The following is a 17,481-nucleotide window of genomic DNA, read 5'->3' on the forward strand; positions in this document are numbered from 1 at the left end:
ACTCCATGCTCATTTTATTAAGCTTGAAGCTGCTCATTTTATTAAGCTTGAAGCTGCTCATTTTGTACATGTCTTTGCTGTTTTCCTTGTTGAATGCGTGAGTGTTTGATCTCGATTTTATAAGGGGGAGTTGTCTATTTATACTCGTTTTGCTCAAGGTAATAATTACACTTTTGCAAGTCGCCTGATGCTGTGAAGATCCCTCCTACCTTCCCATTCGTTGAGAACTCAAAGAATATCCTTAAATTGAATGGGACTTGGACAATTATGCAAACCAACTTCATTCAGACGCAAATTCTTGAGTCGATTGGGTTGTTGACAGCTATATTCTTTTTGCCTGATGTGACACGTTTTAGACGTGGAATGCTTTCTCGAGTTCTGATTTATATATATATATAATAAATGAAAGAGTGAATATGGACACATTTAGTTGAGAAAGACAAATCTTGCTTTTCTTTCAATAGGTTAATGTCTATTTTAGTAATTTTAAATTTAAGATATTATTTTTTAATTATCAAAATAATAAATGAAGCTTAAAAGGAAATCTAAGTGGTGCGGATTTAGGAGTTTAAATTTGTTTATAGAGATTTGAATATGAAAAATGTTACACGTCGATAGAAAACTTGTTGACTTAATTTGTAACGCATTAATGGTCCCTGTTTCTAATAAATTCGAAGACTAATAAAAATGTTGGCATTTATATTTTAGAAACTTTATAGTTTCAATGTGAAGGATGTTGGTCCATACAACCAATACTAATTAAGACCTAATCTCCAAAAATTAATACCACACTTTCCAACCAAATGTCTTACTTTTAAAATAGCGATAAGATGATATTTTTCTCGTACTATAAAATTTTTCTTTAAAGGAGGGTTTTATTAGATTCAATTTAGCCATTAACCAAAAATAAATAAATAAATTTCTTAATTCATTGTAAATGATTCTAAAGCTTAGGTGGCATTTGGTAACTTATCTATTGACGATATAGTGTTGAAGTTGAATAACTCTGAGTGAATAAGACTGAACAAAATATTTATGATATATATTTTTTTTTTGTAATTTTTAAATATCTAATTACAAGTATTAAATGTTTATTTTTACAAATCTAAAATATCTTAAAACTAGTATTTTTACATAAATAACCTTGTCAATATTAAATATAATATATATTTAGAGTAATACTACACTTACAAAGAAATTTTACAAAGATCTCCAGTGATATGACAAAAAATGAATAGAAAAGTGAATTTAATGAGTTTGACTTTTTGTTTCACTCTTTCATTCATTTTTACTTGATTCTCAGATTTAAGTGGTAAAACCAAACAACTAATAAATATCATAATATAAAACATTCACTTTTTTTAAAGTCTTCACAGATAAAAACAAACTAATCTTAGTTTGGGATAGTTGTAACTTGTCCTTAATCGCTTATGAACAAACTTTAGAAATAATCAACTTTACATAAAAATCTATCAAGATGCTTGTTTTACTTGATTCCAAATTTAAAAAGAGCAAATTAAAGATTTTGTAAATACCAAAACAAGAACCGTATAGTATCGGTTCCAATTTTTGAGAGCTGGAACCGACTCTATCAATGCCGATTTCGAATAAAAACCGAAACCTCGGCTTTTTTTTTCCTTTTATTAAAACATATTTAAATTTTATTTTTTAAACCAAAATTTAAAAAACTAAAAACTGGTTAAGACCTGTGGGTCAAACATATTTGCCCCTTCTTTCATGTAATAGCTTAAAGCATGTAATTGCTGCTAGCTCTAAGGGATAATTGTTACTTATAGAAAGGTTTTTAATATGCAGTATCACTTGTTAATATCAGTGGGTCAAACTTATTTTCCCTAAATTTGAAGGGTGAACATGCACTTAACCCCTCCTAAAAATAAACATGTAAGGATGATTTTCAAGATTGCGTTTTGAATGAAGATGACATAAAAGTCCAATTCAAGCAAGAGAAAATATAACACCTCGAAAGAAAAGTTGTAGACTTTATAACTGAGTAATGATCCCTGGTTCCAACAAATTGGAAGACTCATACATCACTATTAACAAAAATGTTTGCATTTCTATCTATGAAACATGTAATTAATTTCAATGTCAAGGATGTTGGTCCGTACATCCTAGAAGACACCAAAACAAATTAAAGCCTAAGCTGCAAAATTTAACTTTCATTTAGAGGCTCGCACACTGACCACACCTTTCATGGAAATATGTCTACTTTTTAAATATTATCAAGTTTCGACTAAATATAATTTGTTAATGATTTGAACGCCATTGGTATTAGTTACAATATGGGAAGTTTTTGTTTGTTTGTGTGGGTTTGACATGGCTATTGTTGTAGAAAACTAGGAATATATACATTGATTAATGGAACTCCATTAACTGGGGCTCTAAAATTAACATTGGTGCCGTGTAATGAGCCCCGCAATATTGCGCGTGCTCTCAGCCGCATAGCTCGCTGAAGCAGTCGGCGGTCAGTAGACTGGACACTCGCCGCGAATATTCTTTAGAAACATCTTAACGCCTATTTAATGTTCTCGGTTTGTGCAATAAGGACTTAGATGCCCACAATACAATGTCTCGATTTGCCCTTTAAGTTGATTATTTATGTAACCACCATTAACCTTGAAAATAGCCCCATGCATATTCTTAGGATATATTTATATCACCTTCTTCGTCACCTTTGCAATGAAAATATGTTGCCTTCCAATGAAAGCATATATGATATATCGTTTATGAAAAACAATTGAGCGTTTGCTTCACCTACTTCTTTTAAACAGTGTTCAATTAGCAGAAATTTTGTCCGTCTATTGATAAAGAATAATTTATAAGTTTTCATTTAATTCTCATTAATTCACTTTACATATTATACACAACTCACTTTTAGATACAATGCAGAGAAAGAACCATAGAATTTTGGGTCAAGAACAAAGTTTTGGTAAATATCTAGCGTTCTTTGAAGTAGACAATCTTGTTCTTGTTATATTTCCCAGTTCCGTCTGCATTATCCTGCATACCTTCTCCAATTCCTTCATCTTCCAGTTCATTCCTTGAAACTGTGCTTCAAACTTCTCAGTTTCTGTTGAAAGATTATGCTGTTTTGAGCATATAAAAATATGCCGGGCATCAGCTTTCTCACCCATATATTCCTTCACGTCCAGATGATTAATAGTGAGAACACTTTTTGTTTTGGGAACTAAAGTTCTGAGTTTGTAGTGCTGATTAATGAAAGACTTGACTGCTATTTCTGATGGAAACCTTGAGTTTAGAGCTATGTGTTTCAAAGCATCCGTTGAAAGCTTCTCATAGTTCAATGTGCTGCAGACTCTCAACTTTTCTTCTTTACATAATCCAGAATGAACCTGCTGGGAAACTCAAAGTTAGCACACATGTTTCATGTTTGAAACAAAAATATATACACAAAAATACAAACCATTAAAGAATTATTTATACACGCATTAAATTTAATACAAAACAATTGAATCCATCAGCCAACGAAGAAACTTTCAAGTTCTTTGTACTTAATTTACCTGAAGATACATGTCCATGGCGCAGTAGAGTCCATCATGAGATTGTCTTGTGGAATCAGGCAGCACTCTCAGTAATGCTGCAAATTTGGAAGGCTTTAAACAGGAATCTGGAGATACTTCTGCAAGGTATGAGTCTATTAAGCTGGCAACTTTGTTCAATCGACTAATGGATAACCAGTTGTCATTTTCAGAGAGAAAAGCTTTAACAAGCCTCAAAACTAAATTTACATCATAAGCATAATCCTTCCCACGCGGCGATCGAATTATCAGATGATCAAGTGTTGCTTGATCTAGCTGTGAACCTATTAGATTCTCTAACTTGCTTTTGTAGTTTTTGCTTATGCTCAAGCTTGAAGCCCCTCGAAAAATTTCAAACAAGCCCTTGAAAGAATGAGATCTCTTATCAAGTAGAGATAGTAGACTAATCACAACCGCTGTAATATGGCGCTTCTCAGCTGGCGAGGCACCAAGAAATCTTGATCTCTGATAATAGAAGAGGAACTTAGAAATTAAACCGTGGTCGAAATTCTGGGAAATCATCATCTTAATAACCTTGTCTAATAAATCCACATTCAGAAACAAAAGATCTTCAAACCACCAAGTTTTTTGAGAGTGTTTGTAGTTAGTGCTAACGCTATTCCTGAAATCACGTGAAAACTGAAGAGTAGAATTGTCCGAGAAAGATGCACATGGGCTTGAAACACTAGGCAAACCGAGCCTTTCTATTAGACAATGTAAGACTTTGTCAAGTATAAACGAAGAGGAATCTGCTGTGGAATGTAAACCTTGGCACTGCTTTAAAGCTTCCAGGAGCCCTGGCCAAGTCCAGTAATTAATTTCCTCTAGAGGTATTTCAATTTGGTCAATCAAATTGGGTTTTCTAGAGCCATCATCGCAACCCATCTCCATGAAAATGGCAGCCGAACTTAGAAGGAATATGTTCCTGGAAGTTATCTTTGTTTTGCCACTGTTGTAGCAAAACCTTGTAATGAGTTCAAAACCCTCTGCGCCTCCTGGAAAGTCATTGAATATCACTTTCAGTTTCCTTGTATTTCTGTTCAATTTACTGAACAATTTGCCGAATCTCCCTGAGAAAGATGCAAGAATTCTCTGCCAAAATTCAAAAAATAGTTATGAAATGTTCATACAAACATAAAAGACTCAAAACTTGGGAAATAAAATTTCAAATACACAACAGAAATCTACCAAAGCTTCAAATGCACCAAAGTGATTACTGGAATTTTGAATAAATTTTGCAATCATAGAAAATTATGGTGAGATGTTGCAATCAACAATAAATTCTGGAAGCTGTACATGCAGTACACTCTTGTCGGTTGGAGCAGAAAAAACTAGAGGAAATAATATTTAACGGAAAACAAGAAATTTAACAAATATATAGCACTAAATTTCCATTAGTCCTAGTATAAGATTTTTCTAAGTTAAATGCTTGACAGAGTAGGTATTGATTGAGCACAAGAAAAAGAAAAAGAAAATGTTACTGGATGATTGAAATTTAATGCAAAATATTACGATGGCCAAACAAGAAAAACAAGAAAAATGTAACTGGAAAGATAATATTGAGAACTAACGAAGTTTGAGGATTCTTGTGTATATATAATTAAGATCAGCCCAGTTTGATAGCTGAAACTACTGAAAAAGCTAAACTATGAAAGAGAAACAAACTATAACAGACGCTACCTTGTCCACCATGAAAGTCTCTTCGCCATTAACGTCGACCTCAAGATCACAACAGACTTCCATTGATAATCCGAAGAAATGTTAAGAAACCAGCTTGCCTTTTGCAGCCAAACAGGTTGAGTGGAGCTCAAAAAGTTGCGTGTCTGAAACCGATGAAAAACTCTTCGGAAGAGCTCAAGAAGGAGAATAAAAATGTTAATTGATATATTATGAGAGTGGAGAAGATGATGTGTTTGGATGTGTTATTGTTAGGTCAATAGAGCATATATAGGGACAGTTGTTTGTTAGTAGTGAGACAACGGAGGGAATAAGAAGAGAGAAAGCATTTTTAAAACAAGTAAAATACGATAAAGACATTGGAGGAGCCTTCCTCGAACACGAAGCTGCCAAATTTTCGCAATGAGGAGGACTATTATTTGTATTGCGCACTGAAGATCAATTGCGTAAGTTTTTGTAATGTGATGTGATGTGATGTGATGCTGGGATGTTTTGCTTAATACAAATCATTTAGTGCGTGCGCTCAAATAATTTCTTAATCATAGGGTAATTTTACTTGACCAAATCTCCTTTGCTTTTTCCGTTACTTATGGCGCCAATTTATGCAATAGCTAGCTTGACTTCAGAAGTGCTTCTTATAGTGGATGCTGGATCCCACAAAGAGATTAAGAGAAACGGACCAAGATGCCTTTCATGGCACAAGATAAATAAGCCATTTTGTGGTCTCTTCACCAAACAAGCAAGGATTAACTGGCGCCTTTTTGACTCTGAATGAATCATAACTTCAATGCTTTCACTTGTACCCACTACCAAAAGCTGACTTTTAAACTCGGTTCTTCGAGAACCCGCCTCCAAACTATCTACCAACTTCATCTAATTTCCCCAGTAATTGCAGTTTCAGGTTGACATCCCACAATAGGAGATCAAATCAAGTTCAAATTAGTTTTAACCATTATGAACACAAAGAATGCAGGACATCAGTTAAATACCACTCCATTGTATCAAGAAAGCATAACAGTATGCTACACTGGTCTTGATTTTCAATTTCAGGCACACTTTCTCCTTGTAAAGATTAGAAACTTGAAAAGTTATTAATAATTAAAATGGAAAAATAAAAGAGAAAATGGGGCTCTAAAGAGATGACATTGTTCTCCTTAGACGATAGAAATGATCTCATTGGAACTTATCTTCCAAGAAACTAGGAAAATTTTGGTGTAAACACTCTCGTCTGTTGAACTCATCTGTTGAAGTGCAGCAAGACATAATCACAGCTTCAACTTAGCAGACATCTATTCATGCTCAGAGAATATGGCCACTCGAAACCTATCTTCCTATCACCAAGTGGTTGCCCAATTAACCATCAAACCACTTAGAATTAGTAGCCATTAATTTGAGCCCTTTGGGTTGGACCCATCAGTCGAGAAAAAGGCATTTGAGTCCGGCCAGTAAGGCCCCTTTGCCCAGAATATCGATCATCTAATTTTGGATCTGAGAACGATCTCGAAAATGCTTGAGCAAGCTCTACAGCTGACGCTACTTTTCCATAGCGCACACCAACTGCATCAGTAGACGATGGTCTGGGCTGCTCCACTGGCTTGCGCCACGTTTCTGGTGAAGAATGTCTCTCATGTTGTTGCTCCCTTTCAACCCCCCTTTTGTTCCTTCGATTCTCATTTCGCCAATTACGCCTCTGCATATCAACTCTGTCAACATCTATCTGAGGATCCTTTCGCTCAAGTTTCCTACCCATCCTCTGATCAAGAAGAGTATTTTCAGCTTTTTCACTTTGGCGAGTAGGATTAGCATGCTCAGGAGCCCGTTCAAACTTGGCAACATTATGTTTGACCCTAAAACATAACAATTAAATAACTTTGTAAGAAATGATGCAATTTTTCAACAGAAGTAATTCAAAATCTTCAATAGTCATTTTAGATATAAAATATGGAAATATAACTGTCCTAAAACATCATCTGTAGAGGAAGTAAATACCTATCAGAATGTTGACCCAAATCATGATTGTTGATGGCAACATTATCAAAACCTCGCTCCTTCAAAACCTGAGAAAGAAATTAGCAAAGCCATCAGACTTCATATATTAAGTAACCAAAAACAGTTGCAGAAAAGAATTAAAGGTGGTAATATTCACAAATGGCTCACACTTGTGCATTTTCTCTCTTTTTCCCTTATTGGAGGGCGGGTGAGGGCTAAAATCTTTAATGTTGCATTATGACATTGGCACAAAGACAACAACATTGTGAAGACATAATGAACACTTTATAAATTATTTTCTCCCCAACATGTGAAGGGATAAAGAGAGGGTGTGTTCTTTTATGAATTCGTTTCATGTTTTTCAAAATTATTAAAAAGGATTGATTCACAAAAAAGAAAAAGAAAAAGAAAAAGAAAAGAAAAATGCGTTCATTTTGTCTTTTATTTCATTTCATCTGGAACAATCACAAACAATTTTTTATTATGGAGCTACTACCAAAAATTCAAAGCAAAATCTTAGCATCACATGTGTTTAATGCAAAAATAATTAGGCTTATTTTCGAAAAGTTTAGGAAATTCAAATTTAGTCAAAATTTGTCTTGATTATGTTTATCTTAGAATTTATATTTGTTATAATCATGATTATCCTAAGAATTAGGAAGCATATCCCTAGACTTTTATGTTAATGATAGAAGCTTATTCGATGAATAAAATTTATACCATTATTTTCTACTAATCTCTCAACTTTTTTGTTCTTTAATCTCTACTTTGATGCCCTATTTCTTTATCTTCTCCCCATTCTTTTAAACCCAATTTCTATTAGATATTATTAATAATGAAAATACAAGAAGTGTTACTTTAAGTATCTTCACAACTATTTAATTAGATATTATTAAGTTGGGGTTAAAATTTGTTTTCCTCACTTGATAAGATTTATCTAGATTACTTTTTAGCAAATGTAAAAAAGGGCTTCATGTATTCTTATCAAGCAAAGAATACAAATGAACAAAATAATTTATTCTTGGTCTTAATCATCTCTTTCTTCTTTCTTCTTTCTCTACCCCCTGCCCTCTCTCTATTTTTCCTATGTCTTCTTTCTTCTCTATTTCTTACTTCTAAATCTATATCCAACATCCACTCCTTTCACTTTTACTTCTGTATGCTGGTTTCTAACCTCTACCTTTCTCTCATCTTTTTTATCTCTATTCTTCGAGACAACCCAACAAAAATGACAACCATTTCTATCTCTATTCTTCTATTCCATTCTCTCTAATATCTATTCTTTTGTCTGATTCTCTTTATTTTCTTCTAAATTCCGTCCTTTCTATTTATTGCCACACGTCAAATTTAATTACGTTTATGTTATCTTAGGATTTTGGTTTTTCATGATTGGGCTGATTTTTAAAGTTAATTTTCTGTTGATTATTTTCATATTTGAGCTTAAGATTTTTATTCTTCAAACAAGCTACTTCCATTATTAACATAAAGTCTATAGAGAAGATCAATAAGAAATCATCCAATAGAAATCCTTAGCTCTAAGGTAAACATAATAAAGATACATAATTCTAAGGTAAGCCTAATCATAACATATAAAATCTTCGGATAAACATAATCTAGATAAGCTTTATCCTAAAATATATTTTCCTAAGCTTTTTCGAAATACACCATTTCTACGACATTTACGAAAAATAACAAAATTTAGAAGAGAAAAAAATAAAGAGAGAAGTGAAAATAATAGATATTATAGAGATAGACACAAGAATAGAGAATATAAAAAAAAAAAAAAAAAGTCAAGAGGGGCAGAGGGTAGAAACTAAAGGGGAAAAGAATTAGAAGTACAGAGAAAGTTAGAAATAGATGAGAGAAGACATAGAGAAAGATATAAAAGGAGTGGAAAGAAGAGAAAAGAATCAAGATGAAGGTTCAATTGTTTTTATTCATTCATACTCGTTGATTAAAAAGAATAAAACAAGCCCTACTTATGTTGGCCAAAGTAAGCCCCAATGCCCCATCTAAATAAATCTTATGAAATAAGATAAATAAACCTAACGTAAATTTATGATGACTAAACAAAAACTAAAGAATTAACTTGTTCAAATCTAATTAAATATTTCTTAAGATATTTAAAAAAGACTTCTTTGTTGTGCATAATTCTCATGAACTGCAGAAGACTTGACTACTCGATTTAACAAGTGAATTTCTTCTCCATCCGTACTTTTTGATTTCAACATTGTTCCAAATAATGCAAATGATGATCGAAATTGTTAGTGTCAGACCCACATCACAAGCAAATGAGTTAATTAGTTTAATTATAATCATTGCGGCCTCTCACTTAAGTACGTGCAACTTGAGAAAATGATGATTACATAAAGCCCAAAAACAAATATGTATATACTTAGGGTTTTCCTCATCTAATATAACTTCTAATTATATATATCGCCTAATAGAATAAGAAAATATATATTTATATTGTAACAGCTTGAGTCCAACTAAGTAAATATTGTCAATTTTGGGTCTAGTCCACATGTAATTGCTTTTGGGCTTCACAGAAGAATCCCTCACCCAAAATACATCTACCTAGTCAGAGAGAACCCAAGGCTAATAAACTAATCTGGGCATCTCATCCTCTAACAATGCGACATGTGATAAACTCACCACCTTAATGAGCTTGCATACTCATGAGGTCGTGTCACATCGCACCGTTGGGTTGCAAGCCTCCTCTAATACAAATTGTTACAAACTTGGGTCAATTGAGTATATATTGTTTGCTTCAAGCCTAAACGTGTCTACTAAATTGAGAGGACCTAAGGTTTAGGATTTTTATTAGGTTATTCCATACAATGTTTTAAAAACCAACCCTGGGTGCAACCCGACAAAGTGGCCGAGTCCCGGGTCAACCGGTTCAACCAGTGATGACATCAGCATGATGATATCCAAAAAAAATTCCAGAAAAATCAACAAGAAAAAAGAAGTTAAAAAAAATTAAGGGAAAATTTTTTTTTAAAAAAAAAAAAAAAAAAGAAAATTCCAGAAAAATCAACAAGAAAAAAGAAGTTAAAAAAAAAAAAGAAATCTAATTATTGATTTTAAAGAATAATTAAATAGGATATATATTGGGACTTGAAACATACTAGGAAGAATAAAATAGCACAGGCTGTACCCACCCAAAATCTTTCGAAAGTAGAGGATAGATTAAGGTAAAAAAAAAATATATATGTATATGCCTTCTCTACACGCTTCCACCAAATAAAAATTAAAAAAGAGACAAAGAGAGAGGGCCAGAGAGACAAAGAGACATCTACCTGCGCGCCCCCCACCCCCACCCTTCTTTTTCTTCATCGCCCAAGTAAGTCTTTTCCTTCTTTTTTTCATGGTTTCTTATCTGGGTAATGGGTATTGCTCTTTTTCTTCTTCTTGTTCTTGTGTTTTTTATTTTGATTTTGATGGGTGCTATTTGTTTGACTTGAACAGTCATCTTCTATGGGAGAAAGAATCACTTTTGGAAGTTACTTCCACTCTTCCAGTAGTCTCCTTCTCTACTCCATGCTTCTCCTCATAAGTAATCAATCGAAAAAAGATGAAATGACAGTACCTCCGACGGTGATTGGAACTGCTACCGAAGATGAGAAGAAATGAAGATGAAACAAAAGCTGTCGCTGAAGTGGAAATGAAAAAGCTAAGAGATGAAACGAAAAAATCGACGAAGAAATGAAGAAATAGATAAATGGAAGAGTGCAAATATGGGTTAGGGCTTGAAAGAATGAAAAATTGGCAAAACCGTTTAAAAAATCGCATTTAAGAAGGGAGTTAGAGTGACCTGGTTCTTTCCCAAAACCGATTGGACCAGCGGGTTGATACAGTAACCCGGTCCAACCGCGGGTCATACCGGGCGAATTCAATTATCCGGGTTTTATGTCAAATCAGCCCGGCCTAGTGGCCGAGTCCTGGTTGAACCAGTTCAACCTGCCGGGCCGGACCGGGTTTTAAACCTTGATTCCATATATCTTCTCGGGTTAATATTACATAAAACTCCTATGATTTGATGAAATAACTTGCAGATACAAAACATTGGGAAATAAACACTTCCAATTAATGGAACTTATTAACAACCAAGTGCTATTTTTGTATATATTCAACCATTGCATAGCTTTCCACCATGTGACTACATATATTTATGATTTCTTGTAACATTAAAACCTTCACCTTTTGGTTTTACGCTTATGGAGACTCAAGGGAAGTACAATATTGGTGCCAAGTGCCATAAGTTTAATTGGGCCAAGAAGTTCAAGGAAGATAGCATGCTTAAGACACCTTTGATCCCCACAATATTTATGGCTACGCAAAGGAGCTTAAGGAGGAAGTGTGCCAAAATTCTTAATCTTGTTTATTTTATTAGACATAAGAAGAATTTTTTTTGCAAAAACATAGTGAATAAAAACTTGCTAAAATCTGGAATTCGCAACTCACATGTAGTTCATGCCAGCTACATTTACTATGGAGCTATAGTTTATAACTACATCACCCTAGCATCCCAGTGGATCTAGCAACCACTTGTTGATTTTCTCCAAAACAAGAAGCTTTTAATCATGCTGAAACATCTAAAAACAAAAATGTATCAAGGTTCTATGAGTTTAAGGTAAGCAGGTTGACTGGGTTTTGGGCATGACAATCATAGGGAAAGAAGAATTTTAATGATAGTAATGAAGTGGTGAAGAAGGATGAGATGATGGCAGTTTGAGTTTGGAGATGAAATAAGTTTGATCTAAAGAAAAGAAAGAAAGCAGTTGAATGGTTTTGAGAAGAAGACAGGGAATATAATCATCCAAACAAGATTACTTTATGTCCGCATGTTATTTCATCAAATCTAAATAAGTGTATGTTTTGTGTTATTAACTCTTATCATCTCATGATAAACCTATTTAGTCTTTACCTTAGCGATGGAAGTAGCTTGTTTGATAAATAAAATTCTATGATTATTTCTTCTATCCCCATCTTTATTTCTCTACCTCATTTTAAATTGATGAAGGATAGTAAGCAGCAAAGCGCAAATAAAGAGCGAAAGGGAAAGAAAAGAGACAATAAACAATATATTTAGAAGGAAATATGCCAGAATAGAATTGAAAAGAATTAGAACCGAAGAACATAAGTACAATAGAGCATAAAATAATTTTAAAGGAAAAATGAGAAAAAGTGAATAATAGAAATAAGGGAAACAAAATATATATTATATAGAGATAAAAGAGGAGTAAAGATAGAAAAGCAATACAACAAGCTGAATGGAAAGAGGGAAGAGAAATGAGAGAAATAAGCAAGTCCCAACTTTATACAAGCATATTCATTGATTTTTAAAGGTAAAGTACATCAAACTCTATTTATAATGGCCAAAAAAACTTCTAATGATATAACTAAACTAAAAAACCTACTTATTATCCTAATTAGACATTTACTAAAATATTAAAAGACAAGGTTCCGGTTTAGCCTCCTTTCCAGTAAAGTTGTCATAAGGAAGAGATTGGTACTTCCTAGTTTGATTTGACACCTATACGTAATTCCAAAGCTTAACTAATGAGAAATCATTTTTTCCTCAGTAGAGGAGAATGAAGCAAATATAATGAGGCTTATCTAGTAAAAAGTTTAGGAACTAATATTTTAGGAATAAGGTTTATCTTGATTAAGCTTACCTTAGGATTTCAAATTGTATAGATTAAGGTCCTCTTAGAATAAGATTATCTTGTTTATCATAGAGCTTAATATTTCATTGGATTATTTCATAATTATCATCTCATGCTAAGCATATTAATAGGCTCTATGTTAATGATGAAGTAGCTAGTTTCAAGAATAAAAATTATATCTCTATTTTTGCCCAATCACTATTATGTTCTCTAATCTCTACTTTTTCTGCTCTATTTCATATTTTCTTCTCTTTGTTCTTTCCCTTTCTCACTTTCTCTCTTTCTCCTTCCTATCCTACATCAAGATCAATGAAGGAAATTCAAACGGTACAAAGAATCAACCATAGATTTTCCAATTAGTACACAAATATATCCACTCACCAGTTCACGAGGGCGAGCACCACCAAACAATGCATTTCTGCACCAAAAACAGATTTATAAGCAGTTGTTCCCAAATATCATAAGTAAGGCCAAATATCCAATAAAATAAGACAACATTAAGAAACCATTCAAGGGCATATTTTAGCAACAAGCAAATAGGAAGCATCATAAAAAAATTTTCAAGACAAACATAGATAAAAGAAATTAGAAACAAAACCAAAACAGGGTAAAATATACCGAAAGGAAATTGAAGTCCATCCTAATGATAGATATTATCCAAAAGAATTTGGCAGATAAAAAAAATAGTTGATGAAACTGTACACAATTTTTATACATTCTAAGCTAAAAATATTATTATCCACAGCACTGTTGCCCATCGCTTCAATAAAATAAATGAGTTTCAAACATTTACTCTGACATTTCAGAATATTTTCTTTAAAAAGTTTAATAAATTTCTATCCTCAACAGTAAACAATTTGTTTACTAAAAAATATCCACCTCAATAATGGCAAAATCAATCATAGCAAGATAACTGCAGCTGAGCCTGCTGAAATAAGGACCAGACTTGAAGCACAGATTAAAACCTATTAAACAGTATACAAAGAATCATCTCATCCAAAACAGTAGCATTCTCCTTAATAATTAGGCATTCCCAAATTTTTTCTCTAAAGTATGTTTGCTCTATTGGCATAATTTTCACCCTACAACCTTCATTAAGAAACAAAACATCAACTATTTACATTATTAACCAAGACCATGGGAGGGAAAGAGAGAACCACATGTATCTATTTGATTCCTATAAGGTTTAAGGACCATTGAAAACGTTTCCAAAATAATCTTTTTATTTGATCTATGAAAAGTTTTAAACCCTAAACATCAAGAGCACCATAAATGATTTGAATATAAATGAAAAATATCCAAAAGTGCATCAATTTTTCTGCCCACCAGGTTGCTAAAATGCACATAGCAGTAAGAAATGCAAGCAGAAAATAGACAATTCTCCCAAGAAGCTAAAGAGAAGAATGAAAATCCAAGTCTACTGATTTTGAGGGATAAAGACCATATATATATATATAGCAAGTCCATTCAAAAATTCTTGGTAGGTATATAAAACGATGGGAATCATATGTGCATGACTGGTAAGCAAATTATCCATAGTACATTATTATACAATATTTACATCCATAAATGGAAAAAATAAGAAGGCATTAAAAACAAGAAACAATCACCATCATTTTTTATATTAATGGCACAACTAAGTATTTTCTACTAAACAATACAAAATTTAAATAAGTACATTCTACTTAAAAATACAAAATTTAAAAGTTCAGATAATGCAAAGGAGAAACTGTAATACCCACTGCTAAAGTATAATACAGCAAAGCGAATACAAGTTTAACAAAAAAATGCCAAATAAAAGGGAAAAAACTAGATATAAGGTCTTAGCCCTAGATAAAAGCAAATATTCCACAACGAAATAAAAGATAATTATTGCAAAAGCAGCACAAGTTATCCATACTAACAAAACCAATAGTTCAGGAAAGTAAAAGACATAATTAGCGTTCTGTTTGTGGTACAGTAACCATTCTCAGCCATCAACTATATGAAGCACACCCATCTAACTGAAGTGGGGAGGGAGGGGAATTAGAATCAAGTTAATGTCTACATCAGTCAATTCCAAGCACAAATCCTCATTCAAAATTATTATACTGGCAAAAATTTAAACATATATTTTTAAGATATTCTCTCTATTCATCATCTTGTAACAAAAAATAGATAATACAAGTACAACTAAAAAAATTTCAAAAAACATAACTGACCTTCCCCTTTCAATGTTCTCTTCTAATTGCTCAGGAGGTTGCGACCGTGGCTTTAAACTTAACTTTGGGCGCTCTATTGCATGGCTCCCAACATCAGTGCCAGCGAAATCAGGTTTTGTAGGATTCAGGTTGCCATGCAAACTGTTAACGGTTTCAACATGACCATGATCAGATTCACTCGAACGAGGATGCACCTGTGTTCAACAAGACAATATATGTCAAGTGAAGTGAACGCAATACAAACTTCATACAAATAAGAAAGGATCCTCATATGACATTTAAATTGAGACCTGCATAGGATTGGTTACATATGGTTCCAAATTCTCCAATGGCCTTGTTCTTGGAAGTAACTTCAGCTTAGGCCGTTCCGATGCTTCTGAATGCAGCACAGGAAGTGATTCAGACCCAACAAATTTGCTATCAGAAAGATTAGATTGAACCCAGTCAGTATAATGTTTATATTTCCTCTCTTTTACTTCCACATAAGTAGAAGCAGCAATCCTCTCATAATCCCATTCTTCCTTTCTAGCACCCTCTACAGATTCTTCAATATTCAAACCTCTTTCCACATGCCCGGCCAATGTTGCATCTGACAATTCCCTCCCACCCACAACATGCATCCTGTTGTAGGCATTATCATCATGACCCTTTGGATGTAATCCATTATCTGCTTCTGAAAATTTAATAACCTGAACATCTGCTTGATACTGAACCGACTGCTTAGATTGCCATCTACCTGAAGAAACCTTTTCAAGCGCACTTGCATGAGCCAACTTTGAAACTGCACTTTGCCCAGACCATCCAGATTGCACAGGCTCCGTAACACCCACTGCCACCTCCTTCCTTGCAGTCCAAGCATTTGGATACGACCCAGAAACCACCTGCCTACTATTGCCTCTTGAATTTGGTGAATTCACACCAACATAAGTGTGCTCAACTACTCGACCGGCATAAGAATTCACTGCGCCATTCGAAACCTGTGACTCCAATCCCAGTCCGGTCCAACCTGACGCCTTTCCAGTAGACACAGACTCTGGCTTAAGCTCCACACGACTAGGTGGAACGCAAAAACTCTCATCACTAACAGTTCTACGTGGAGCCGAAACCCCATCTAAGGGTTTTCTCTCATCCTCATCGAAATTTCGACCAATGTGCACGGCATTAGCAAGAAAGGGGGTTTTATCATCAAAATGCCTAGTTGCCGGAGAAGAATTGGGGCGGGGGCGATGATCAGGCCTGGCCATAGGGTTAGCCCATGATGTGGGTCGATCATAACCAGAACGATCCATAGGCCTAACAATACTGTGTAATAAAACAAACAAAAAACAACAAAACAAAAAAAAAAAAAAAGAAGAAATAGGGTTTTCTAAGTAAGCAGGAGCAGATCTAGAATTAAACTAATTATGAATACAATATAGATAGAATCTAAAGGTAGTAAAATGAAATAAGAAAAGGGAATTGGGACTTACACACCAGGAGCCGAAGGGAGCGGAAGATCAGAGGGAATAGAGCCTCCATGAAAGTCTTTGAGAGTCATAGTGTTGCCAGTGAATGCCTTCTTCTTCGACATATTTTTTTATTTTTATTTTTCTTTTGGCTTTTCTTTTGTTCCTCTTAAGTACAAATTATGTTATGTATGTATGTAAAGATGCGTTGCAGAGATTAATTTATTATCAAGAATTTAAAAACAATTTGAATAAAGAGCGGAGAGAGCGATTGAAAGAAAGAGATGAGCAACCCCGAATGAAAATGAAAGGAAAAAAAAAAAAAAAAAAAAGAAGAAGAAGAAAGGGGTGAGATTGAAGAGTTGAGTTGGGAAAGATGGGGTTGCCGCTTCGCCGTCGCCCAGGAACTTTCTTCTATACTACTATTACCATAACTCTAACTCACCTATTATAGTTATAAATCCAAGTTTTTTAAGTTTATAATTTATTTTTTTTCTTGTTTTAAGATATATTTATTAAAAACATTTAAGAAATTTATTTATTCTTTAAAGGAAATATCTTTTAAAATCTAACTTTTTATTTTTAGTTAAAAAAAAATCTTTAGTAGGTTAAGATTGAGAGTTTTCTTTTCTTAAGTACCAATTATGATATAATTTAATGATATTTATATAAAATTTGTATCATAATATAATGAAGATGTTAGTAGATAGATTTACTTAACAAAATTGAAAATTCTATTTAGAGTGGTTCTATTGGCCCTATTCATGAACTAGAAAGTCTTTTTTTTTAATTACAAATTTATCCTTAAAAATTATATTACTAAATTTATATTTAATTTCTTCTTTATAAAATTCTATTTAGACTTGATTTCTATAATGGTGTAAATTATTTATGAAGATTGTTTCTATTATTTTAAGTTCTTGTCACTTCTCAAATT

The 17,481-nt window shown here is 33.3% G+C and overlaps 2 protein-coding genes across 2 annotated transcripts; both read right to left on the bottom strand.

The window, feature by feature from the left end:
- Positions 1–2,863: 2,863 nt before the first annotated feature.
- Positions 2,864–5,364, bottom strand: LOC116107527 (BTB/POZ domain-containing protein At3g22104-like). The gene is made up of 3 exons (XM_031393800.1): positions 5,241–5,364; positions 3,543–4,652; positions 2,864–3,374 (listed from the first exon to the last, which is right to left on the bottom strand). The coding sequence occupies exons 1-3, from the start codon at positions 5,301–5,303 to the stop codon at positions 2,934–2,936; spliced, it is 1,614 nt and encodes a 537-aa protein (XP_031249660.1). The 5' UTR covers positions 5,304–5,364; the 3' UTR covers positions 2,864–2,933.
- Positions 5,365–6,214: 850 nt separating this feature from the next.
- On the bottom strand, positions 6,215–16,933 carry LOC116107499. Its single transcript, XM_031393767.1, has 6 exons — positions 16,569–16,933; positions 15,390–16,401; positions 15,100–15,293; positions 13,280–13,316; positions 7,227–7,294; positions 6,215–7,084 (listed from the first exon to the last, which is right to left on the bottom strand). Exons 1-6 carry the CDS (start codon positions 16,667–16,669, stop codon positions 6,613–6,615), a joined length of 1,884 nt encoding a protein of 627 aa, XP_031249627.1. The 5' UTR covers positions 16,670–16,933; the 3' UTR covers positions 6,215–6,612.
- Positions 16,934–17,481: the final 548 nt, after the last annotated feature.

The sequence above is a fragment of the Pistacia vera genome, unplaced genomic scaffold, assembly GCF_008641045.1.
Source record: "Pistacia vera cultivar Batoury unplaced genomic scaffold, PisVer_v2 Contig539, whole genome shotgun sequence".
Classification (NCBI taxonomy): Eukaryota; Viridiplantae; Streptophyta; class Magnoliopsida; order Sapindales; family Anacardiaceae; genus Pistacia; species Pistacia vera.